General features: G+C 40.3%; 1 protein-coding gene across 23 annotated transcripts in view; it reads right to left on the minus strand.

Annotated features, from left to right (window-relative positions):
* LOC140476938 (focal adhesion kinase 1) overlaps positions 1 to 25081 on the minus strand; it is a 556498-nt gene that overhangs the window by 245189 nt on the left and 286228 nt on the right. For all 23 annotated transcript variants that reach the window (XM_072569910.1, XM_072569911.1, XM_072569912.1 and 20 more), the window contains 3 exons: positions 14537 to 14703; positions 11193 to 11280; positions 1747 to 1826 (listed from right to left, as the gene is read on the minus strand). In XM_072569910.1, coding sequence (XP_072426011.1) covers positions 1747 to 1826; positions 11193 to 11280; positions 14537 to 14703 — 335 coding nt within the window. The remainder of the gene's footprint in view (positions 1 to 1746; positions 1827 to 11192; positions 11281 to 14536; positions 14704 to 25081) is intronic.

Consider the following 25081-nt stretch of genomic DNA (forward strand, 5'->3'; position numbering starts at 1 on the left):
CCCCTTCACATGTGGAAGCAATAGGATTGCAGAGCTGAGATCTGATCTGTTGGTTATGCAGTCACTTGATTCTGTCTATCACTTGTTGCTAATGCTGTTTGGCATATCAGTAGTCCTGCTTTATAGCTTTACCAGATTGACATCACATTTTTAGGTATATCTGGTACTACTCCTGGTATGCCTTCTGCACTCTCCATTGGACCAGGGTTGATCCCTTGGCTTGATGACAGTGGTAGAGTGAGGGATGTCCCAGGGCATGAGTTTAGAGAATAATTCTGCTACTGGCCCACAGCACCTCATGGATGCCCAAGACTTGAGTTGCTAGATCTATTCCAAGTCTATCCATTTAGCATGGTGATTGAGAGCATATTATGTTGTGTGGCAGAACGTACAGGCAGGACGTCGTCTCCACTGTGATTGTGCAGTGGTCATTCTTACTGATACTTCAAGAACAGATGCATCTGCAATGGCAGAATGGCGAAAATTAGGTCAAGGTATGTTTCTTCTTCTTCTTGTTTCATCCACACCTGTCACAGGTCCAGCTGAGTAGTTATGTCCTTTAGGCCCCACCTAGAGTATATTCCAAGTGCTTGTCACCCTCAATACTTCTCTCAAATGGTTTTCAACATGGAGCTAATTCATCACTTGAAAGGGTGCTGGGGATGAAATATGGTAATTAGCAGGAGGATTGGACAAGTTGACTGAATGAGCAAGTGTATGGCAGATAAAGTGCATTGTGGATAAAGATGAGGTTATCCACTTTGGTAGCAAAAACAGGAAGGTAGATAATTATCAAATACTGATAGATTGGGAATGGGGTGGGGTGGGGAAATGACTCGAGTGTCCTTATCCACCAGTCGCTAAAAGTGAGCATGCAACAAATGATATGTAAGCCTTCATACAGTGGATTCAAGTAAAGGAGCAGGGATGTCTTGCTGCAACAGGGTCTTGGTAGAAATCACACCTGGACTATTGTGTGCAGTACTTCATAGAAAGTATAAGAATAACAAGTGACCCCATTGAAACATAAGATCCTGAGAAGATTCGATAAGATATTTTCTCAGGTGGGGGTAATTAGAACTAGAAACGTGGTTTAAAATTAAGATGTCTCCCATATATGATCAAGATGAGGAGAACATTTTTCATCTCAGAGTCATTAGGTTGTGGAATTCACTTTCCCAGAAATCAGTGGAGGCTGGGTCATTGAATACATCCATACTTGATTGACAAGTGAGTCAAGGGGTAGAGGGAACAGGAAAGAAAACAAAATTAAGGCTACAATCAAAGCAGCCATGATCTTACTGAATGACAAAACAGGCATAAGGGTCTGAATAGCCTACTCCGACTATTGCTTATCACCTTATCATGAAAATAGTACAAACTCAAAATGTCTCATGTGTGTAAATTCAGAACAGCTATATCAGCAGAGACTGGAACTACTCTTGTTTAATCACTTTTACTTTTCTTCATGATTTTGAACTTAGTTACATACTGCTTACAGTCAAGCCTCAATTGCATTCCATCATACAAAGAACTGTGACTAATTAATACCAACTAATATTGCAAGTGACTACTTACAGCCAGAGCGCCAACAGTGAGCAAAAGGGACAAAATATTCATTTAATTAATTCATGTGCTGACTAGCCTTTGGTTTAATACCTAATTAGGTTTCTGCACACCTGAATTTACCAAGGAGAAAACCTTTCAAATGTATTAATATTGGTAAAGTTACTACAATAGACTTACCTGATCTCAAGACATCCCAGCTTCAGTGCAATATCCTGGTCCACTTGATCTGCTATGTCCATCATGTAATCATTCTTAACCTAAACATGAAAATACATTCAATAAGAGCAAATATTCAAGCTATGATTTTTGAATTGCCCTGCTGATTATTCATATGATCTATAATGACATGACCATCTTGGATACCTAGAGATTCGAAATTAAGACATATTAAATTATGAATAACAAACACATTAATTTGTGTAATCACACTTTCAGAGTCAATTTCAAACAGCAAAGAATTACTCAAATTTCAATTCTCAAGTATTTTCAGTTACGCTTTCTTACAGAATATTTAATAAGCAATGTTGTGATTAATTGCTTCTTTGCTGAAATTAGTTATGAAAGCTTGGCATATTTTTCAATTCATTTTACAATATATTGCTACAGGACCTTTTCAGTAATCAACAGAATTATAACAATTATTTTAATCTAAGCTTTGTAGGTGATGTTATAAATCATTATTTGACAGCTCAGGTCCCAAAAGACGCATGGGATGTCATCTTCCACCATCCTGAGGTGATGGTCACACTGCTGATGCAGGAATGAAGGAAGAACATTCAATTTGTCTTGGCTGAAGGATACAGCTACAGAACTTGCTAGCTGTATTCAGCCAGAAATGTCAAGTACCATAGTCTCCATGGGCCGAAGGGCCTTTTCTGTCTGTGTCACTCTAGGTCATGAGAATAAAGTGCAATACAAACTAAAAATATCACAGACAAAGTAATTCACAGCTTTCACAGACTGACTTATAATCACCATTACAATAAAGTGGCTTTCTGGAAGTTAAAAAGAATATTATTTGCAAAGGTCAGACATTACAATCTTCCAACTCCCAAGTTCAGCCTCAATTATCTACTAGTGGGCGGCACGGTGGCACAGTGGTTAGCAATGCTGCCTCACAGCGCCAGAGACCCGGGTTCAATTCCCACCTCAGGCGACTGACTGTGTGGAGTTTGCACATTCTCCCCGTGCCTGCGTGGGTTTACTCCGGGTGCTCCGGTTTCCTCCCACAGCCCAAAAATGTGCAGGTTAGGTGAATTGGCCATGCTAAATTGCCCGTAGTGTTAGGTGAAGGGGTAAATGTAGGGGAATGGTCTGGGTGGGTTGCGCTTCGGCAGGTCGGTGTGGACTTGTTGGGCCGAAGGGCCTGTTTCCACACTGTAAATAAATAATTCGTCCTGCAGCTCCACACATTCATGCATTGTGTGCTATTTTACGATAAAAGAAGATTTCTTTTTCTTTTTTAACGATAATCAAATTCTGAGATAGAATGTCTGAACTAAATCAGTGAACATGCAAAAACAAAATGTGAACAATCAATTCCAGTTGACTTAACCATATATTCTACCCTGAAGAGAGAGTTTATCTCTGACCCAGAACATTTTGCTGTTCCCCTATATATAAACCTTACAGCTTTCAGAACTTCTTTAAAAGGAGGTACAACATTATCATCACTATATAGAGAAAATAACTCCCCCAACTGAATATGAACCCTAACAAATATAAGATGTTAAATCAAGCTTTACTAGTCTGAACAATATATCGGTGTATACAAATACATGCTCTGCATGACATCAACAATCCTTTCTAATGTGAAAAAATCACTACTGAGCTTTGAAGAAAATTAAAGAATAAATGAAAAGGGATAGACCATTTAGAACTGAAATAGGGAGGAATTTCTTCACTGAGTGAATATTTAGAGTTCACTGCTCCAGAGGGCTGTACAGGCACCGTTGTTGGACTACATTTCAAGGTAAGATCAATAGACTGCTACATTTAGAACACAGAACATTGAGAAGTACAGCACAGAATAGGCCCTTTGGCCCACGATGTTGTGCCGAGACCTTCCACCCTACCAACCTTCGCATAAACCAAATCATCCGCCAACATTTCCGCCACCTCCAAAAAGACCCCACCACCAGGGATGTATGTCCCTCCCCACCCCTTTCCAACTTCTGCAAAGACCATTCCCTCCTTGACTACCTGGTCAGGTCCACGCCCCCCCCTACAACCCACCCTCCCATCCTGGCACCTTCCCCTGCCACTGCAGGAACTGTAAAACCTGCGCCCACACCTCCTCCCTCATCTCTATCCAAGGCCCTAAAGGAGCCTTCCACATCCATCAAAGTTTTAACTGCACATTCACTAATATCATTTATTGTATCCGTTGCTCCCGATGCGGTCTACTCTACACTGGGGAGACTGGGCGCCTCCTAACAGAGCACTTTAGGGAACATCTCCGGGACACCCGCACCAATCAACCACACCGCCCGTGGCCCAACATTTCAACTCCCTCTCTCACTCTGCCGAGGACATGGAGGTCCTGGGCCTCCTTCACCGCTGCTCCCTCACCACCAGACGCCTGGAGGAAGAACGCTCATCTTCCGCCTCGGAACACTTCAACCCCAGGGCATCAATGTGGACTTCAACAGTTTCCTCATTTCCCCTTCCCCCACTTCACCCTAGTTCCAAACTTCCAGCTCAGTACTGTCCCCATGACTTATCCTATCTATCTCCTTTTCCACCTATCCACTCCACCCTCTCCTCCCTGACCTATCACCTTTGTCCCCTCCCCCACTCACCTATTGTACTCTATGCTACTTTCTCCCCCACCCTCCTCTTGCTTATCTCTCCACACTTCAGGCTCTCTGCCTTTATTCCTGATGAAGAGCTTTTGCCCGAAACGTCAAATTCGATGCTCCTTGGATGCTGTCTGAACTGCTAAACTCTTCAAGCACCAATAATCCAGAATCTGGTTTCCAGCATCTGCAGTCATTGTTTTTACCTAATATAAAATATAGTAACTTAACCTACGCACTCCTCAACGCACTGCTATCCATGTGCCTGTGCAGCAGTCACTTAAACGTCCCCAGTGACTCTGCTTCCACCACCACAGCTGGCAATGCATTCTACGCATTCACAACTCTCTGCGTAAAGAACCTACCTCTGATGTCTCCTTTCTACCTTCCTCTTAATATCTTCAAACTATGACTTCTCGTACCAGTCAATCCTGCCCTGGAAAAAAGTCTCTGGCTATTGACTCTATCTATTCCTCTCATTATTTTGTATACCTCGATCAAGTCTCCTCTCTTCCTCTTCCTCTCCACAGAAAAAGTCCAAGCTTATTCAACCTTTCTTCATAAGGCAAGCCCTTCAGTCCAGGCAACATCCTAGTAAATTTTCTTTGCACCCTCTCCAAAGCCTCTGTTTCTTTCCTATAGTAGAACTGAACACAATATTTCAAGAGTGGACTTGTAGAGCTGCAGCAAAGCCTCACGGCTCTTAAACTTGATCCCCCTGTTAATGAAAGCCAAAACACCATATGCTTTCTTAATAACCCTATCCACTTGGGTAGCAACTTTGAGGGATCTATGTACTTGGACACTCAGATCCCTTTGTTCCTCCACACTTCCAAGAATCCTGTCTTTAATCCTATATTCAGCATTCGAGTTTGACCTTCCAAAATGCATCACTTTGCATTTATCCAGGTTGAACTCCATCTGCCATTTCTCAGCCCAGCTCTACATCCTATGTCGTGCTGCAGCCTACAGTAGCCCTCTATACTACTGACAACACCTCCAACCTTTGTGTCATCTGCAAATTTACTAACCCTCCCCTCAACCTCCTCATCCAAGTCATTTATAAAAACTACAAAGAGCAGAGGCCTAAGAACAGAGCCCTGTGGGACCCCACTCAACACTCTCCACCAGGTAGAATACTTTCCATCTACAACCACTCTCTGCCTTCTATCAGCCAGCCAATTCTGAATCCAGATAGCCAAATTTCCCTGTATCGCATACTTCCTGACTTTATGATTGAGCCTTCCTTGGGGAACCCTATTAAATGCCTTGCTGAAGTCCATATACACTACATCCACGGCTCAACCGTCGTTGATCTGTTTTGACACCTCCTCAAAGTATTTAAAAAGATCAAGGCATGCGGTGTTAGTGCACAAACTCTACAGTGATATGGAAGATCAGCAATAGTCTCACTGGATGGCAGAGTGGGTGAGGTATGGAGTGGCCTACTCCTCCTATTTCTTGGATTCTTATAATTTGCACAACTTATTTTAATTTGATATTTGCCTGGCATCTTGGAATCATTTGCAGCCTATTGACATAAAGTTCATTTTAAGCCATGCGAATCCATAAGGTTACTGGCACATTGAATGACAAAATGATGAAAGCCACAGAACAGAACTAAAATGATCTAAACTATCCTGAATCAGGGGACCATCTGAAGAAAACCCTCAATTAAAATTAGTTAAGAATAAATCTGAAACATTTGCAAGTCATTTTATTACATGGTCTGCTAATTTTGTAATCAGGATGGTCAAATTAGGCTAGGTTTTCACTTAACAGAAAAGGTCATGGTAACATCATCAGGAAACAATGTGAATAACAAATTAGTTTGCAGACATAGATGGGAAGCAACACAACAAACATTTCAAACTCAGAAGGCATGAATATAGCAAGTACTACAAATTGTACATTTACTTAATTTATTGAAGCTAATTGTAAGGTGACAGCACTCAGTGACAACAACACTACAGCTGATGATCATAACGTAGTCATTAGTAGCAATACATGTGACTACTTCTGGTTTCACTACATATAGCTAAGAGAAAACCAACAACAAATTGCAGAATATTAATGATGTACAGATATTCTCAGCTAGTGCCCTATTTCAGAGATTTAATAATATTAGTTAAACCTGCTTCATTTAAAATTGCAAAATTAACTAAATTAAGTTGTAATGGAGAGACTTAATACGTTAAAATTTTATATACTTTCACACAAGTCTATCAATAGCCAAGAAAACAATTCTTGTTCAAAAACAATGGTTTATAGAACAATGGAATATTGAGCTCAACTGTAAACAATTTATGCTAAAATCATCATGAATAAAATGTGTGTATGCGCAACATCTTTGAACGGTCACTAAACTGCCATTTTCCATTAGAATCAAAATGATATCATTCCCTTCCCTCAAGGTGCCATTCAAGTTTCAAGTGATAATTGTCAACTAGTCTGATTAAATGCCTTGATATCGGTTTTAACACAGTGATTTGATGCAAAAGTGATGGGATCAGAATGACATTGAAATTTAACAACTTTGGTAAGGAAACAGACTTGCACAATTAGCTGTTTACTGCAGTTATTTATACTATCATAGCTAAAACAAAAGTAAATTTCTTAGGATACATTAATAAAGCTAGGATCAAAGATATTGAAGCGCGAGAACGAGTCTAGCAGAATAATAGTGATTAATGCCTAGCTATAAAACAGACAAAGTGTCTGTATAATTTGAAAATGTAGTGACTCAATGGCAATTTGACTGAAGTTGATAAAAACATGAAGGAACTAGATTATGTGTATGCTCAAATATCTGAAACAATTAAAGAAGAATTTTCCAGACTTTCCTTGAAAGAATTGGCCAGGGTTCTAAATCAGCTTTTCACTTCTCCAGAATGTCACATTGCTTTGGGCAGGTGAGAGTTTTCTGTGTTGTAATATGAAGAACAGGGGTAGCAAATGCCAAGGGCAACACTGCCAGCTGCAACTTCCACTCCAAGCCACAAACCATCCTATCTTGGAAATATCATGAATTCTTTGCTGTTGCAGGGTTAAAATCCTGGAACTCCCTACCGATGAGTACTTATGAAGAACTGGATTGACTGATATTTTGAAAGCATGAACAAAATAATTAAATAGAAATATACAACAGTCGAAGAGCGTGGTGCTGGAAAAACACAGCTGGTCAGGCAGCGTCCCAGGAGCAGGAGAATCGATGTTTCGAGCATAAGCTCTTCATCAGAAATGACCCCTCACTCCTGATGAACAATTGATGCTCAAAACATTGATTCTTCTGCTCCTCGGATGCTGCCTGACCAGCTGTTCTTTTCCAGCACCAGACTCTTCAACTCTGCTTTCCGGCATCTGCAGTCCTCAATTTCTCCTAGAAATATACAACTCCCAAATAATGCTTACATGCTTTACATGCACAAGCACAATATACGCTTATTGCATATACATTTGGTGCCTAGTTTCATACACAACAGTGAACATTCCTCAAATATAATTAATTGATTATTAAATGCTTCGAAACATCCGGAGGTTGCTAAGTGTTTCATAATTGTTTTTCCAGATGGTTGTGCATGTCAAAACAGGGAGTAATTTGAGAAACTAGTCCATTTTTAAACATATTTTAACTCAGAGTTGAAGTCATATAGCAATTGTTATCTCTATCAGTTACATTGGTCCATTTAGATATCAGGTGGTCAAAGAAAAATTTCATAAAAATAAGATGCTCCAACCATTCAATAAGTGCAACTGACATTTCTGAATCAGAGACCATATGTACTGCAGACCCAATCTAGTAACAACAGTGATAATGGAACATAATTCCATCACTCATTTTTAAAATTTTATTTTTAAGAGTTTTGAGATTTTGGTGTCACTCAAGATTTGATGAAAGTGAATTTTAGTTGATCACAACACAGTATGAAAGAACAACCTGCATATATGATAAAGGTAGGTAGACATTGTTTAGCTCAGTTTGCTGATTGTGATGGAGAATGATGCCATCAGCATGGGTTCAAATTTCCACACTTAGCTGAGAATACCATGAAGGATTCTCCTTCTCAATCTCATCACTATGTTGACATGTGATGACCCTCGCATTAAAACCCCCCATCAGTCATCTCTTTAATGAGAGAGCAGCCCTATGGTCTCTTAAGGCAATGGCAACTTTACTTATATGATAAATAAAAGATATGTTAAATATTACTTTTATTATATTACTCACCAGCAATTTCAAGTTAAATTTTCTTTCAACAGTTTTATGTGACTCACGTTACACAATGCATTACTTCAAATATTAACCTGTGGCCTTGTAAACATATTTGATCTTTGTTGGAAAAGCACCTGTCAATTATTTCTGAGTAACAAACCCAATTTCCTGAACCTATCCTAAACTAAACAGCTCAAAAGTAAAATTATTCGTAAGTGTTGCAGTTCGCTGTCTGGTAAACTCTGCTAAAATATGAATTAAGTTCACCAAAGGTTTGAGATTCTAGCTTTTGAGTCATATCAAAGCTTTTTGTGAGACACTTAGCTGTAATGGAAAAATGCAAACAGCAAATACATTAGCTTTTTAAATTACTCAATGAGTTTTTAATACTTAATAAGACACAAAATAAATAAAGCTGATCTCTTATGGTTTTGCTCATTGTAAATTATACAGAGATTCATAAGGACCGGTTGTTTTTCATTCATTCGTTGGATATGAACTTTGCTGGCCAATCCAGTACTGTCCCTGAGAAGGTGATGAGCCACCTTCTTGAATGATAGCAGTACATGTGGTGTAAATAAATCCTCAGTAATATTGAGGAGGGTGTTCCAGAATTTTGACCTACAACAATGAAGGAATAATGTATTTACAAGGCAGGCTGGTGTGTGGTTTGGAATGTAACTAGCAGGTGGCCATATTCCTACATGTCTGCTACCCCTGTTTTTCCTAAATGTAAGAGGGGTTTGGAAGGCACAGCAAAGGAGACTTGACAAATTGCAGTACATCTTGACCAGCAATGGTAGAGAGTGCGAATGCTCAAGATTGTGCAAATCAAATCAGCTACTTTACCCTGGATGGTGGCGAGTCAATTTTAGTTTGTTGGAGTTTGTACACAGCCAGGCAAATCAACAATACATTACCGAACTCCTGACTTGCAGATGCTGGAGTAAGAGGAGTTACTCTTGATTATCGGCAAACTTAAGGAAGGGGTTGTCCACACTTCTATCAAGTGGCATTTGCTCAGAAGTAACTTGGTCAATAATGTTCAGTTGCGTTCCTTCAAGATTAGGGTCGGCATGGTGGCTCAGTGGTTAGCACTGCTGCCTCACAGCACCAGGGACCCGGGTTTGATTCCCAACTTGGGTTACTGTCTGTGTGGAGTTTGCACGTTCTCCCAATGTCTGCGTGGGTTTCCTCCAGGTGCTCCAGTTTCCTCCCACAATCCATAGGTGTGCAGGTTAGGTGAATTGGCCATGCTAAATTGCCCATAGTGTTAGGTACATTAGTCAGGGGTAAATGGGTCTGGGTGGTTGCTCTTCGGAGGGTCGGTGTGGACTTGTTGGGCCGAAGGGCCTGTTTCCACATTTGGGAATCTAATCTAATAAAGATTCCTAATAACATTTCAGTCTTGTTCCAAACATGGCTAAAAAGTGCTGAATCTCAGAAATGAGATGAGATCATAGCAAGTATAAGAATAAAGGAGCCCAAGTAAAGCTAGAGTTAATAGGCATCAGAGAAAAAACCTTCCACTAACAGAAATCAATCCAAAGCACAGAATCAGGCTGAACCATCTTTAGCTGCTCCACCACTGACCTTCCATTGTTACACAACCAGAAATGGGATACTCACTGATGACTGCATAATTTTCAGCACAATTTCTACTTCCTCAGATACTGAAGTAGCCAATGTTCAAATGCAGCAAGACTTGAACAATATCCAGATTTTGGTTGACAAATGTGTCACACCACATTAAGTGTCAGGCAATGTCCATCTTCAACAAGAGGGAGACTACCTGTTGCCCCATGACATTTAATAGTATTACCATTTCTCAATTCCCCCACTATCAACATCCTGGAGGGGTTACCATTGACTAGAACCCAACTAATCATATTAATACCTTGATGACAAGAATGGGTCAGGCATTAGGAATTGTACAGTGAAGAATTAACTTTCCAACTACACCAAGCTTGCTCAAGGCACAATTTAGGAGTGTTATGGAATACTCCCTACATTCCAACCCAGAAACCTCTTTCCAAATTCTTGAATAGATCAGATTTTCGAAGATTTCTGCTTACCTCCTTGACAAAAATGCTGCTACATTCCTTGCATTGCAACAGCACCTACACTTTATAAGTGCCCCTTTGACTGCAATGCAGTTTTAGATACCAGGTGGTCACACAAATCACTATATAAATACAAAACTTTCTTTTTTCCTGTGACAATAACCCTGGTCCATTCTATAAAAATGTGCTGGGGAATTAGTGTAATTGTTTTATGTTGCAAGTTTCTGAGATGTCCTACTCTACCTAATTGTGCTTTCTTAAGCAAAGAGAAGAATGTTTCATGTACAGAAAAAATTATGAATGATCATTTAAAAAATCTAAGTATCCATATTTTCTGTGCATCAATGAGGCCGTTTCTTGAAAATACAGCAGTAACCAGAAAACGTTTTTTAAAAATCCACAAATAGCAATTGACATGCATTTAGTGTTACACTATTTGATTAAAAAAACAAATCTGAACATGTTTGCAGATCTTTTCTGTGTGTACATTAATTGAGATGTCAACAGGTTATTCAAACATGAACAAGAAATGAACAAACATTAGCTCACCTGTTGATAAAAGAAATTTAAACTTGGCTTGTCTTCATTAAACTCATTCAGGAAGCCTTTAGGTAGATATCTGATTCTTAACTCGTATCTGCCAGAATAAAATAAAACATTACACTGACTGTCAATTTTCAAGCTGGCAACAAAGTTGAATACTTCTTGATTGACTTTATGAAAGCACTGTTGAAAACCTGACAATATGTAAACCTTTGTTGGAATGAATACATATTTAAAAATCTTATGATCTATTATTACTATTGCAAATGGTTTTAAGATCATTTATGTCAATCAGGAAAGGCAAGGGTCCCAATATCAATGCCCAAGGAACTCCTAAAAACTTCCTCCAGTCCCAGAAATACCCAATGACCATTACTTTCTGTTCGTTACCACTCAAACAATTCGTAATCACATTGCTACTGTCTCTTTTTGTGTCATGACCTATAACTTTCCTCATAAGCCTGTTGAATAACAAATGCCTTGTAGAAATCCAGGTATACCACACCAACAGGGTTATCCTGATTGAGCCTCGTACTACTCCAAGAAAGTCTAGCAAGCTAGTTAAACATGATCTCCCCTTTAGAAATCTATTCTGGCTCTTCCTTCTTCCTAAACCCACTTTCTTCAATGTGTCTACTTATTCTATGCCAAATAATTGTTTCAACAAGCTTCCCACACTGAAGTTAAACTAACTGGTCTGTAGTTGCTCAGATTATCCTTATAACTATTCTTGAACAAGGCATAAATGTTTACAACTTGCTTCTGGCAGCAACCCCTACACTCCACAAACACCTCCTGCGTCTAAGGATAACAAACAGATCATGGCCAGTGTCCCCACAATTTCTATCCCAACTGCCTTCAAAATCCTTAATTCTTATCTAGTCCTCGTTCCTCAGTCAACTTTAAGTACCAACAATCTATTTAAGACTTCAGCCTTATTCATTTTGAACGTTTATAGTGACAGTTTCCTCCTCTGTCACCGTAACTTGGATATCAGCCTGTCTTCTGTAAACAGGGTGAAAAGTATTCATTTAATATCTCAGCCATGCCACTTGCCTCCATGTGTAAATCCCCTTTTTGTCTCTAATTGGCCTCATTCAGTTTTTAACCACTCTTCTACTCATTACATGCCTGGCAGGACTTAGGAATTGCCCTTATGTTGGGTGGTCTTATCTCATAATTCCTCGTTGTTTCTCCTATTTGTTTTTTCACTTCTCCTTTAAACCCTCAGTATTTCTGTTGATTCTCAAATGTATTTTCTGCCTCACACCTGTTAAACGCACACTCCTTCTTTCTAAAGTTCATTTCTATCTCCTTTGTTATCTAGGTAAGTCTGGGCTTGTTTATCCTACCTTTTCCAATAGGAATACACCGCGACTGTACATGAATCACCTGCTCTTTGAAGGTGATTATTGTTTGCCCCATTTCTCTTCTTCCAGCCAATCCTCTCAAATGTTCTTACCCCATTAAAATCAAGTCTCCACCAATTTATTTTTCTTTCTCTGGATTGTTGCATATCATTCTCTGCCACCATTCTGAACCTTGTGATATAATGATCTGTCTCCTAAATGTCCCCCTACTGACACTTGATCTACTTGGCCCACCTCTTTCCCATTCTTTCTCATGGACTGTACACACCTTGCTATAGGAAACTCTCCTGAATGCAATCTAGGAACATTTCCCCCCCCTCACTATGCCTTACACCATCAGTATCCCAATCTACTTTTGGGAAATTGAAAGTCTCCATTATAACTGACATTATTTTTCTATAAATTCCCTACAGATTTGTTTTTTAATATCTTTTCCACTAGTTAATGGTCTGCAGAATACACCAAGCAATGTAATTTTATTTGTACCTGTTTTATTCCTTCGCTCCAGCCAAATTGACTACGTCCTATAACCCTCTGTTTGGGCTGTCCAAAAACTAAATAACACAAATGGCCGATGGCTGCCCATAGCTAACACAGCATAACAAGGCTGACAGAAACATTTTAAGGTTGCTGAATGAGCATATGAATTTGATAATAATATTTAACATTTGAATTATGTAATCTTACAAACAGCAGCTGTCAGACATAGATAATAACATTTAACATTTGATTCATCACAGATTGAACAATTGCAGCACACTAATTAGTTGTTTAATCAATAATTATAGAGCTGAATTAGTTATACAAAATCATTAAAGAAAAAGATTCAATCCAACTTCAGACAATTAAAAAAACCTCCTGTATCACTGCAGGGAGAAATGAATATAGACTTTAGCCAACAACGGAATGTGAACCGAATGAACACATTAAGGCACAACTTGTTAGCTAAAGAATTCTATAGCCACATAACTTTGTTGAAAGTTGTCAAAAATCAATATTATTTCTTGTAAGGAGAAATTTAAAACACTCTGAAGCAACAGGTTAAGTATCCAATTAATTGGCAGTTAACACTGTGCCGCTGCTAATATTACTTGAATACAGTATCCATGTGAAAAGCCTCAATAGAGGAGATAAAGAGTCTGGAAGACCTCTTGAAAGACCACGGTTGGACTGACGGCAGGGGGGGGGTAAATTACAATAAAGGTCATCTGAATCTACCCCTCGACTCAGATCTCATATTTTCACTGAGGGTCCAACACCTCTGATGCATCCATTTTCTCTAGCGCTGCAATGCCTCCTTAACCAACACTGCAACCTTTCCGGTCTTTTCTATCTTTTCTGAACAACTTATACTAAGGAACATGTAAGACCTATGGCTTTTGGACCTTGAGCCAAGTCTATTATTACCACAGCATCATATTTCCACATGGTAATATTCATCTGTAACTCCCAATCTTATTTACAATGCACTTACATACATGTCATTAACTCTGTCTTGGACTTCATGCCTATCTGCTCCCCTAACCAATGACCCCTATCACTATGGCTCCTCCCTTTTCTTTCTCACCTCTACGTAATCTGGTCACTCAGTGCCAGAAGCTTAGCCCTGACTGCACTCCTTTGAGGAACTAGCACTCTCATCAGCTTCCCAAATGGAAAACAGATTTGAAAGGGAGACCAAAATGACTCCTGTAACACCTGCTGGTTTCTCTTGAACTGCCTAGTGGTAACCCAGTCCCTTCCTTCCTCTTAGGGTGCGGTGTATTGACATTTCTAAATGTCCTATCCACATAACGCTTAGCTTCACAGATGTGCCATAGTGTCTTCAGCTGCTGCTTGAACTCCAAACTTATCAGCTCCAGGACAGGATATAAATGGAACCTGAAGCCAACAAAAACCCAAGTACTCTTGCATCTTCATGATTTGATTATTAGTGTGTCACTATATACGGTTTTTATTATAGTATATGGTCTTTCTTACTTCCATTCTTCTGGAGGATGATGCTGCTCAAATTTTTCACGTACATGTGAAACGCCCATGTCTGGATGCAGCCAGTGGACCTCTTCAGAACGCATATGACTGAGTCGAATTCCAAAGCAGGCCACATTTTTAACTTTGTGAGAATCTACAATCTTCTGAATAATACCCTGAAACATGACACAGATATATAATGAAATTGAATTGTACAGCATCGCAAAAAAAGGTATAACTGCAGTTTAAATACCAATTTTGAAATCAACCATTTAACCTTCGGCCTAAAGTTAATAACCTACTAAAGATTTTTACATTATAAGGTGTAATTTATTTCCAAGAGTTAAAATATGGAGGCAAAAAATATTAGCAGCATGCTGGTAACATAGCATTACTTGCAGAATCTGAAAAGACCCTATAAAATATTGTACATAAAATAAAATTGAGGTTTTGAATATAAATGAATACCAAAAAGACATAAACAATGATAATTAGAAGGAATATATTAAAGGAAGATAAAGTGAAATTTGAAGTAGATGGTGTTACACTGGACCACGGCTAAGTTTTCCTATTTAGAACAAATGATAACACAAGTTGGTCAAGATGTTGCAGAAGTTATAATGAGCTCACAGTTAGCCCAAAGTAATTTTCAGATAAAGTATGTGTTTACAAATGATCAAGACACTAAAGTTGTAACAATGAAAAACTGTTATATTTTTTCCACTTTCTTTATGCCTCAGAAAAAGGACAACATCTATGGAATAAAAAATTGAAATATGGATACCAAAACGTATGCTAAAATACACACACTAAACATAAATAAAGGAATACTCTGAACTTGTAAAAGCAAAGAAAGATTCTTAAAAGGCACTTGGAGCTGGAAGGAAATCTATTCTAGAACTCAAATGGCATCATGTGACCCCACCACACTTTTGTGTCTGTAAAATCTTCCTTACTGTCTTGTTTTGACACCATCTTGATAAAATTGTTATGATCTCTCTATCTTAATTAGTTTGTACAGTTGCGAGTTATATTGGTTAGACCCTCAGTATGCGACTCTTATACCGATCATGTTATTGCAATCATTTGGTTTATCTCCAGCACTGCTTTACTTTTAATACTTTGTAATTATCTCTCTGCCTCATTTAATCAGATTATAGGTTATTCCTTCATTTGCTATTCAGCTGTTGACATTCTACTCATGCCAATCAAACCCACCACCCTGTGGCTGAAAATGTCAACTCCCCCTCCCACTCTGCCGAGGACATGCAGGTCCTGGGCCTCCTCCATCACCACTCCCTCACCACCCGACTACCTGGAGGAAGAACACCTCATATGTTCCACCTTGTGACCCTCCAAAACCATGACAAAGTGGACTTCACAAGTTTCCTCATTCCCCGTCCTCCCACCTTACCCCAGTTCCAACGTTCCATCTTAGCACCGTTCACATGACCTGTCACACCTGTCAATCTTCTTCCCACCTATCTGCTCCGCCCTCCTCTCCAACCTATCACCTTTACCCCTACCTCCTTCCACCTATTGCACTCTTAGCAATCTTCTCGCCCCACCTCCCTCCCATTTATCTCTCCACCCCCGAGGCTCCGAGCTTCATTCCTGATGAAGGACTTTTGCCCGAAACGTCAATTTTCCTGCTCTTAGGATGCTGGCTGACCAGCACCACTCTAATCTTGACTCTACTCACACCTATCGACACTCCATATCATGTGTTTGATCTTTTGATCTCTCTGCCATTGATCTCGCAGGCTATAAATTCTTTTAAAAAATCGCACAATACCAGGTTATAGTCCAACAGGTTTATTTAGAAGCACTAGCTTTTGGAGTGCCACTCCTTCTTCAGGTGGTTGTGGAGTTAACCGTAAGACACAGAATTTGTAGCAAATGATTACAGTGTCATACAAGTAAAATGATACATTTAACAAATCTCTATTGTTGTTAAGTTTTTCATCTTTTAGAAAGAGTTTTAATTCACTTGCTTAGTTAAAAAGACTGGTGGCATCTTAGCTTTGAATATACTTAATTACCCAGACTCAATAGCCCCCTGTGGTAAGGAGTTCCATAGATCCACTAACCTCAGGAAAAAATCCCTCCTCATCACAGTCTTAAATGGACAATCCTTTATTCTGAGATTGTGCTCTCTGGTCATAAACTCTCCCATAACGGGAAGTAATCTTTCTGCACCTGCCCTGTCAAGTCCCCTAAGAATCTTGTATATTTCAGGGTCACAGGAATGTGCTGGCAGACAGCAAACTGGTTTGAAGTATGTCTACTTCAATGCCAGAAGTATCCAAAATAAGGTGAGCTTGCAGCATGGATAGATCCCTGGGACTTCGATGTTGTAGCCATTTCGGAGACATGGATAGAGCAGGGTGAGGAATGGATGTTGCAGGTTCCAGGGTTTAGATCTTTCATTAAAAACAGGCAAGGCAGTAAAAGCGGGGGAGGCATGGTCTTGTTAGTCAAAGATAGTATAACGGTGGCTGAGAGAACTTTTGATGATGACCTGTCTACTGAGGTAGTGTGGGCTGAGGTTAGAAACAGGAGAGGCAAGGAGTGGTCACACTGCTTGGAGTTTTTTTTTTGTACAGACCTCCGCAGAGGTCCAGGGAGGTGGAAGAGAGGATTAGCAAAATTAATCGGAGTAGGAGTGAAAGGAACAGGGTGGTCATTACGGGGGACTTTAACTGCCCCAACATTGACTGGAAATGTTATAGCTCTAGTACGTTGGATGGATCAGTTTTTGTCCAATGTGTACAGGAGGGTTTCCTGACACAGTATGTTGAAGGGCCAACAAGAGGGGAGGCCACACTGGATCTGGTGCTTGGTAATGAACTAGGCCAGGTGTTTGATTTAGTTGTAGATGAGCACTTTGGAGAGAGTGACCATAATTCAGTTAAGTTTAGTTTAGCAATGGAAAGGGATAGGTATATGCCAGAGGTCAAGAGTAATTGCAAGGGCAATTATAATGCGATTAGGCAAGAATTAGGATGCATAGAATGGGGTAGCAAAATGCAGGGGATGCAGACAATCGAAATGTGGAGCTGGTTTAAGGAACAGATATTGCGTGTCCTTGATAGGCATGTCCCTGTCAGGCAGGAAGGAAGTGATAAGGTTGGGGAACCGTGGTTTACTACAGAAATTGTATCTCTTGTTAAGAAGAAGAAGGAGACTTATGTGTTGATGAGGCAAGATGGTACAGATGAGGTGATGGAGAGTTACAGATCAGCTAGGAAGGATTTAAAGAGAGAGTGAAGAAGAGCAAAGCGAGGACACGAGCAGTCCTTAGCAAATAGAATAAAGGAGAACCCTAAAGCTTTCTATATGTATGTGAGGAATAAAAGGATGATTAGGGTAGGAATAGGGCCAGTCAAAGACAGAAGTGGAAAGTTGAGTGTGGACCCTGTGGAGATTGGAGAGGTGCTAAACGAACATTTCTCATCGGTGTTCACTCAGGAAAAAGAGAATATTGTAGAGGAGAAGAATGAAGTACGAGATATTAGACTAGAAAGGATCGAGGTTAGTTACGCACAGGTGTTATCAATTCTAGAAGGAGTGAAAGTAGACAAGTCCCCTGGACCAGATGGGATTTATCCGAGGATTCTCTGCGAACCTAGGGAGAAGATAGCAGAGCCTTTGGCTTTGATATATGAGTCGTCATTGTCTACAGGTTTAGTACCTGAGGACTGGAGGATTGCAAATGTTGTGCCCTTGTTCAAGAAAGGCAGCAGGGATGACTCAGGTAATTATAGACCAGTGAGCCTTACTTCTGTTGTAGGAAAGGTTTTGGAAAGGATTATAAGAGATAAGATTTATAATCATCTAGCAAGCAACAATTTGATTTCAGATAGTCAACATGGTTTCATCAAGGGCAGGCCATGTCTCACAAACCTCAATGAGTTTTTTGAGAAGGTGACCAAGCATGTAGATGAGGGTAGGGCAGTTGACGTAATATACATGGACTTCAGTAAAGCCTTTGATAAGATTCCACATGGTAGGCTGTTGGAGAAAATGCAGAGGCAAGAAATTGAGGGTGATTTAGCAGTTTGGATTAGAAACTGGCTTTCTGAAAGAAGGCAGCGAGTGGTGGTTGATGGAAAATATTCAGTCTGGAGTCCAGTTAGTAGTGGTGTGCCACAAGGATCTGTTTTGGGACCATTGCTGTTTGTCATTTTTATAAGTGACTTAGACGCAGGCATAGGTGGATGGATTAGTAAATTTGCAGATGACACTAAAGTCGGTGGAGTAGTGGACAGTTTGGAAAAATGTTACAGGTTGCGGGGGACTTAGATAAACTGCAGAATTGGGCTGAGAGGTGGCAACTGGAGTTCAATGCAACTAAATGTGAGGTGATGCACTTTGGAAAGAATAACAGGAAGGCAGAGTACTGGCTCAGTGGAAAGATTCTTGGCAGTGTGGATGTGCAGAGGGATCTTGGAGTCCACGTGCATAGATCCCTGAAAGTTGCCACCTAGGTGGATAGTGCTGTTAAGAAGGCATATGGTGTGTTAGGTTTCATTGGTAGAGGGATTGAGTTCCGTAACTGTAATTATACAAAACGCTGGTGCGGCCACACTTGGAATATTGTGTACACTTCTGGTCACCCCATTACAGGAAGGATGTGGAAGCATTGGAAAAGGTGCAGAGGATATTTACCAGGATGTTGCCTGGTCTGGAGGGAAGGTCTTATGAGGAAAGGCTAAGAGACTTGGGTCTGTTCTCATTGGAAAGAAAAACGCTAAGAGGGGATTTGATAGAGACATACAAGGTGATCAGAGGATTAGGTAGGGCAGACAGTGAAAGACCTTTTCCTAGGATGGTGACGTCAGCTTGTACGAGAGGACATAACTACAAATTGAGGGGTGATAGATTTAAGGTAGATGTCAGAGGCAGGTTCTTTACGCAGAGAGTGGTAAGGGCGTGGAATGCCCTACATGATAATGCAGTCAACTCAGCCACATTAGGGAGATTTAAACAATCCTTAGATAAGCACATGGATGATTTTGGGATAGTGTAGGGGGACGAGCTGAGAATAGTTCACAGGTCGCGCAACATCGAGGGCCGAAGGGCCTGTTCTGTGCTGTATTGTTTTATATTCAATACGGACAACTTTCATTCTTCTAAATTCCAATGAGTACAGGCCCAATCTACCCAACTTCTTCTCATCAGACAGTGATTCAATACCTGGTTATAGCCATGGGTACCTGCTCTGGACTGCTTTCAATTCCAGTATTTCTTTCCTTAGATAAGGGACTCAAAACAATTCGCAACATTCCAGCTGTAGTCTGACTGGTCTCTTGTATAGTTTTAGTAAAACTTCCTACCTTTACATTCTGCTCACTTTGAAATAAAGGCCATTTGCTTTCCCCGTTACCTGCAGAACTTAGATTCGAGCTGTGACTCACTGACAAGGACTCCCAAATCTTCCTGTTGCATAGTTTTCTGAAGTCTTTCTCAATTGGAGTAATATTCAGATGTTCAGTGTATAATCTGCCATTTCTGCACATTATATTCCATCTGCTAAGTTTTTGCCCAATTGCTTAACCTGTCAGTATCTCTCTGCGGACTCTGTCATCCTCACCACTAACCTCCCCATTTATGTTTGGGTCATAGGCTTTTACTGCAGTTCCCATACATACATGTATTAAAGTCATAGGTACTTTGGTGTCTGGGCTATTCAGATAATTGAAGTCTCCATTGTAAATACTCTATGATGCTTGCACCTCTCAGTAGTTCCCTTGCAGATTTCTTCCCATTAGTAATCTACAGACCACAGCAAGCAATGTAGATGCGTCCTTCTTGCATCCAGCCAAATTGATTCTGTCCTTAAACCTTCAGTTCTTAAGATCATCAATCCCCACCATTTCTTTATTCCCTACCTCTCCTGAATACCCTATAACCAGGAATATCTAATATCCAATTATGCTCTTCCTTCAGTTAGGTCTCAATATCATAATTCCACATGGCAATGTGTGCCTGAAACTCACCAATCTTATTATTCTTTGTAGATTCAGTTCTGTACCTTGATTCTGGCACCATTTACTATAAGTTATTACAGCATAATACAGTATTATAACTTTAAATATTATCATAGTCTTTTCTGTTTACTTTCCCCCTTCATCCTCATTTTCCACTAACCCAACATCCCCCCATTTCCCCTCTTCCTTCTCTGCTTTCTTTCAATGCATGTTGTTAAGAACTGGATGGTCTCTAGTGCTGGGAAGTGAGGAGATTTGGTGGAGAATTGCAAAGTGATGTAAACCTAAAAATTGTGGTTCAGAGATACACATTAGGTGGTAGAGGTTTTATCTCCCAGAGTTGGTTACCTTGGTGAAGTCAACACCTAAGTACGAGAGAATAATCAAAAGAAAGAGTATCTTGTCAGTTCAAATGGAAAGGGTGAGGAAATGTCTTGGGAAAAGTTTTGAAAACACGTTAACATTTCTTTTATATTATCTCTAGGAAGCTATATTTGATGCTTGTATGCCTCTTTCCACAAATTTAATAAGCTGTGATTAGTTTTGGACGTACAACTGGAGTGGCGAAAGAGGAGTGGTATTATTCCTAGACTATTAATCCAGAAACAGAAAGTGTGGTGCTGGAAAAGCACAGCAGGTCAGGCAGCAGAGGAGCAGAGAGTCAATGGTCCTCAGATGCTGCCTGACCTGTTGTGCTTTTCCATCGCCACACATTTTGACTCTGATCTCCAACATCTGCAGTCCTCACTTTCTCCTATTAACCCAGAAACTCAGCAAATGTTCTAATATTCTGAGGACTAGAGTTCATATCCTGCCATGACAGATGTTGGAATTTGAATTTAATTTTAAAAATCTGGAAATCTGATGACCATGAAACCATTGTCGATTGTTGGAAAAACCCATTTGCCTCAACTAGTGTCCTTCAGGGAAGGAAATTTGCAATCCTTAGCTGGTCTGGCTTACATGTGACCCCAGACCGACAGTAATGTGATTGACTCTCAACGGCCCTCTGAAATGGCCTAGCAAGCCACATAGGTGTAAAAATTGTGACAAAATCTTAACAAAGAAACGCAACTGTAACATTGTGTCGACCTAAGCACCAGAAGCAACAACAACAGCTTTGTCAAATTTGCAATTTAAAGACAAAATCCCAGACTTTACCATCACCACCTCTGGATATGTCCAATGGCAGGACATAGTGGCATACAGTCAGGAGGGAGTTGTCCTGGGAATCCTCAACATTGATTCAGGACCCTACAAAGTATCGTGAAATCAAGTTAAATCTGAGTTGGGAAACTTCCTGGTGATTGGCTGATGAATCAATTCTCCTCTTTGTTAAGCAGCACTTGGAGGAAACAGAGTGGCAAGAGTACAGAATGCATTCTGGATGGGGAATTTCAATGTCCAACACCAAGAGCAGCAGCATTACGGATCGAGTTGATTGGTCCTAAAGGACGTAGCTATTGGATTAAGTATGCAGCAGGTATTACAGTCCTTTCTGCTATTACACATTCCATCAATGTAAATTGGCTGTATGCGACTAATGAATAGGTGAACACTTAAAACACAAGTCTTCACATATGTGTTTGCTATTACGCGATTCCATCACCAACACCAACATATAAATATGTTTCTTGTGGAGATGAAGTTCCTCCTTTACATTGAGAATACCCTCTCTCTTGTTGTGCAGTATTATCATTACACTAAATGTGACAGAATTCTAACAGATCCAGCAACTTAAGATTGGGCACCAATAAGGCGTGTGGACCTTTTAACAGCAGCAGAATTGTACTCCAGCAATCTCAAGGCCTGGAATAACCCCGCTCGACTCAAGCCAAGGAATCAATCCTGATTCAATGAACTATGCAGGAGGGCATGCCAGAAGCAGCTCCAGACATACCTAACAATGAGGTATCAACCAAAGAGGACTATTTGTATGCAGCAAGTGAGAGACAGAGCGAAGCAATCTCACAATGGACAAAATCTAAGCTCTGCAGACCTACTACATCCAGTCATGATTGGTGGTGGACAACTAAATAACTTACTCAAGGAAGAGGGTTCACAAATATTCATATCCTCAATGATGAAAGAGCCCCACATATCAGTGCAAAGGACAAGGCTGAAGCATTTGCAGCAATCTTCAGCCAGAAGTGCCAAGTGGATGATCCATCTCAGCTTCCTCCAGTGGATCCCAACATCACAGATGCCAGTCTTCAGCTAATTCAATTCATTCCACAAGATATTTAAAAAAAAACGTATTGGAGGAAATGGAAACTGTAAAGGCTATGAGCCCTGACAATGCTCTGACAATAATACTAAGAGTTGTGCTCCAGAACTTGCCATTTCCCCCAGCCAACCTCTTCCAGTTACAACAACTGGCAACATCCTGACAATAAGGAAAAACGCCAGGTATGTTCTGTACATAAAAAGCAGGACAAATCCAACCTAGCCAATGACACTACAGTCAACTCTTAATCAGTAAAGTGATGGAAAGTGTCATTACCAGTGCTATCAAGCAGCACTTATTCAGCAATAATCTGATTAACACCTAATGTGGGTTCTACCATGGCTACTCAGCTCCAGACCTGATGACAGCCCTTGAAATCAAAGCTGTATTTGATCGAGTGTGGAATCAAGGAGCCCTAGCAAAACTGGAATAAACAGGAATCAAGGGGCAAAGTCTCCGCTGGTTGGAGTCATACCTGGCACATAAAAAGACGGTTGTGGTTGTTGGAGGTCAGTCATCTCAGCTCCAGGACATCGCTGCAGGAGTTTACATGGTAGTGTCCTCAGCCCAACCTTCAGCTGCTGGAGCAGGTGGGACCTGAACCTGGGCTCCTGGTTAAGGGATAGGGACAATACAACTGTGCCACAAGAGGGCCCTATTTCGGTTTAACTGCTAAGAACCACAAATAAATCACCTGTGTAGCCCATTAAACATCTACACACAAACCCATGTGCATGCTTCTTTACTTTAAGAATAGAAAAGCAGTGTAGTATTTAAATGAAGAGTGATTTACAGAACACTGTGCTGCAGAGGGATCGGATAGCCTGGTAATGAATCACAACATGTTATAATGAAAACTAGTGATTAGGAAGGAATGCTATCCTTTAGTACAAAGGGATTGAATTCAAAATACCTTAAGTTCTGTGTAATTTTGATCCCATGATTTAAGAAAGGACATAAAGGAGCAGTACAGAGAAGTTTTACTCAGCTAATTCCTGGGATGAAGGTACTGACTCTGGAGCAGGTAGGACTGGGCTGAGGAATGGCAAATGAAGTATAATTTGGATAAATGTGAGGTATTGCATTTTGGTAAATCTAACAAGGGCAGAATGTAGACAATTAATGGTAGTGTTCTGGGCAGTGTTGTAGAACAGACATACCTAATGGGTTAGGCAGATACTTCTTTGAGATTTGCGTCGCAGGTAGCCCGGGTGGCTAAGGTGGCATTTAGCACGCTTGCTTTCATTGCTCAGGCTTTTGAGTATAGGAGTTGAGACCGTATTATTGAGACTGTACAGGAATGTTAGTGAGGACCCTTCTGGAGTACTGTATGCAGTTCTGGTTGCCTTGTTATAGGAACGATATTATTAAATGGGACAGGGTTCAGAGAACCAGGACATTGCCAGGAATACAGGGTTTGAGTTACAAGGAGAGGTTGGATAGGCTGGGACTTTTTGTATGGAGCGTAGGAGTACGACAGGTGACTTTATAGAATTTATAAAAGTCATGAGGGACACCAATACAGTGAATAGTAAGTCTTTTCCCCAAGGTGAGGGCATATTTTAAGGTGAGAAGAGAACCATTTGAAAAGGACGTGAGGGGAACGTTTTTGGTTTTACACAGTGGTGGTTAGTGTGTGGAACGAACTGCTAGAGGAAGGGGTGGATATAGGTACAGCTACAACGTTTATATTACATTTAGAGAAGCACATAAGGGGATTTGAGCTAAATGCAGGCAGGTGGGACCTGTTTAGTTTGGGAACATGGGCAACAAGGACTAGTCACATTTATCCATAATATATTTCATCTCCCATGTGCAATGATGCTGTTCTTTTAACAAGGTTATGACATCCTTGGCTTTTTCTTCAGAGAAGTCGTAAAAGACACAGACTCTGAAAAGTCTCAGTTTGAAGTGTTTTAGGGGAAATTGGTTATAACTAACTAACCTCAGGAAAAAGGTTTCCAAGTTTTAAAAAAAAAGTACAATGGAAGGGGAGTGGCCACTTCTCCCAGCTCAGCTTTTCACTGGTTTGATTTTTTTTTTGACAATCTGGCTATTCACTGAAAGCAGTCAGGCAGTTGTAAAAGCAGCTGGACTAAAAGGAGCTGGCCCATGCTGATCTTCCTCTCTCTCTGACATCTCTCCTCTAAGACCCAGTGTTTGAATTTGCCTTTTAAGCCAATGGGTATTTATAGGGATTGTTGCACATATTTGGAATAGTATCATTAAGTTCCAATGATCTGTTGAGTTTTCGGATAGGGGGTTAAGTTATTCAGGAGGAGAAAGTGAGGACTGCAGATGCTGGAGATCAGAGATGTGTTGTTGGAAAAGTGC

Source organism: Chiloscyllium punctatum, chromosome 5, assembly GCF_047496795.1.
Source record: "Chiloscyllium punctatum isolate Juve2018m chromosome 5, sChiPun1.3, whole genome shotgun sequence".
Lineage (NCBI taxonomy): Eukaryota > Metazoa > Chordata > Chondrichthyes > Orectolobiformes > Hemiscylliidae > Chiloscyllium > Chiloscyllium punctatum.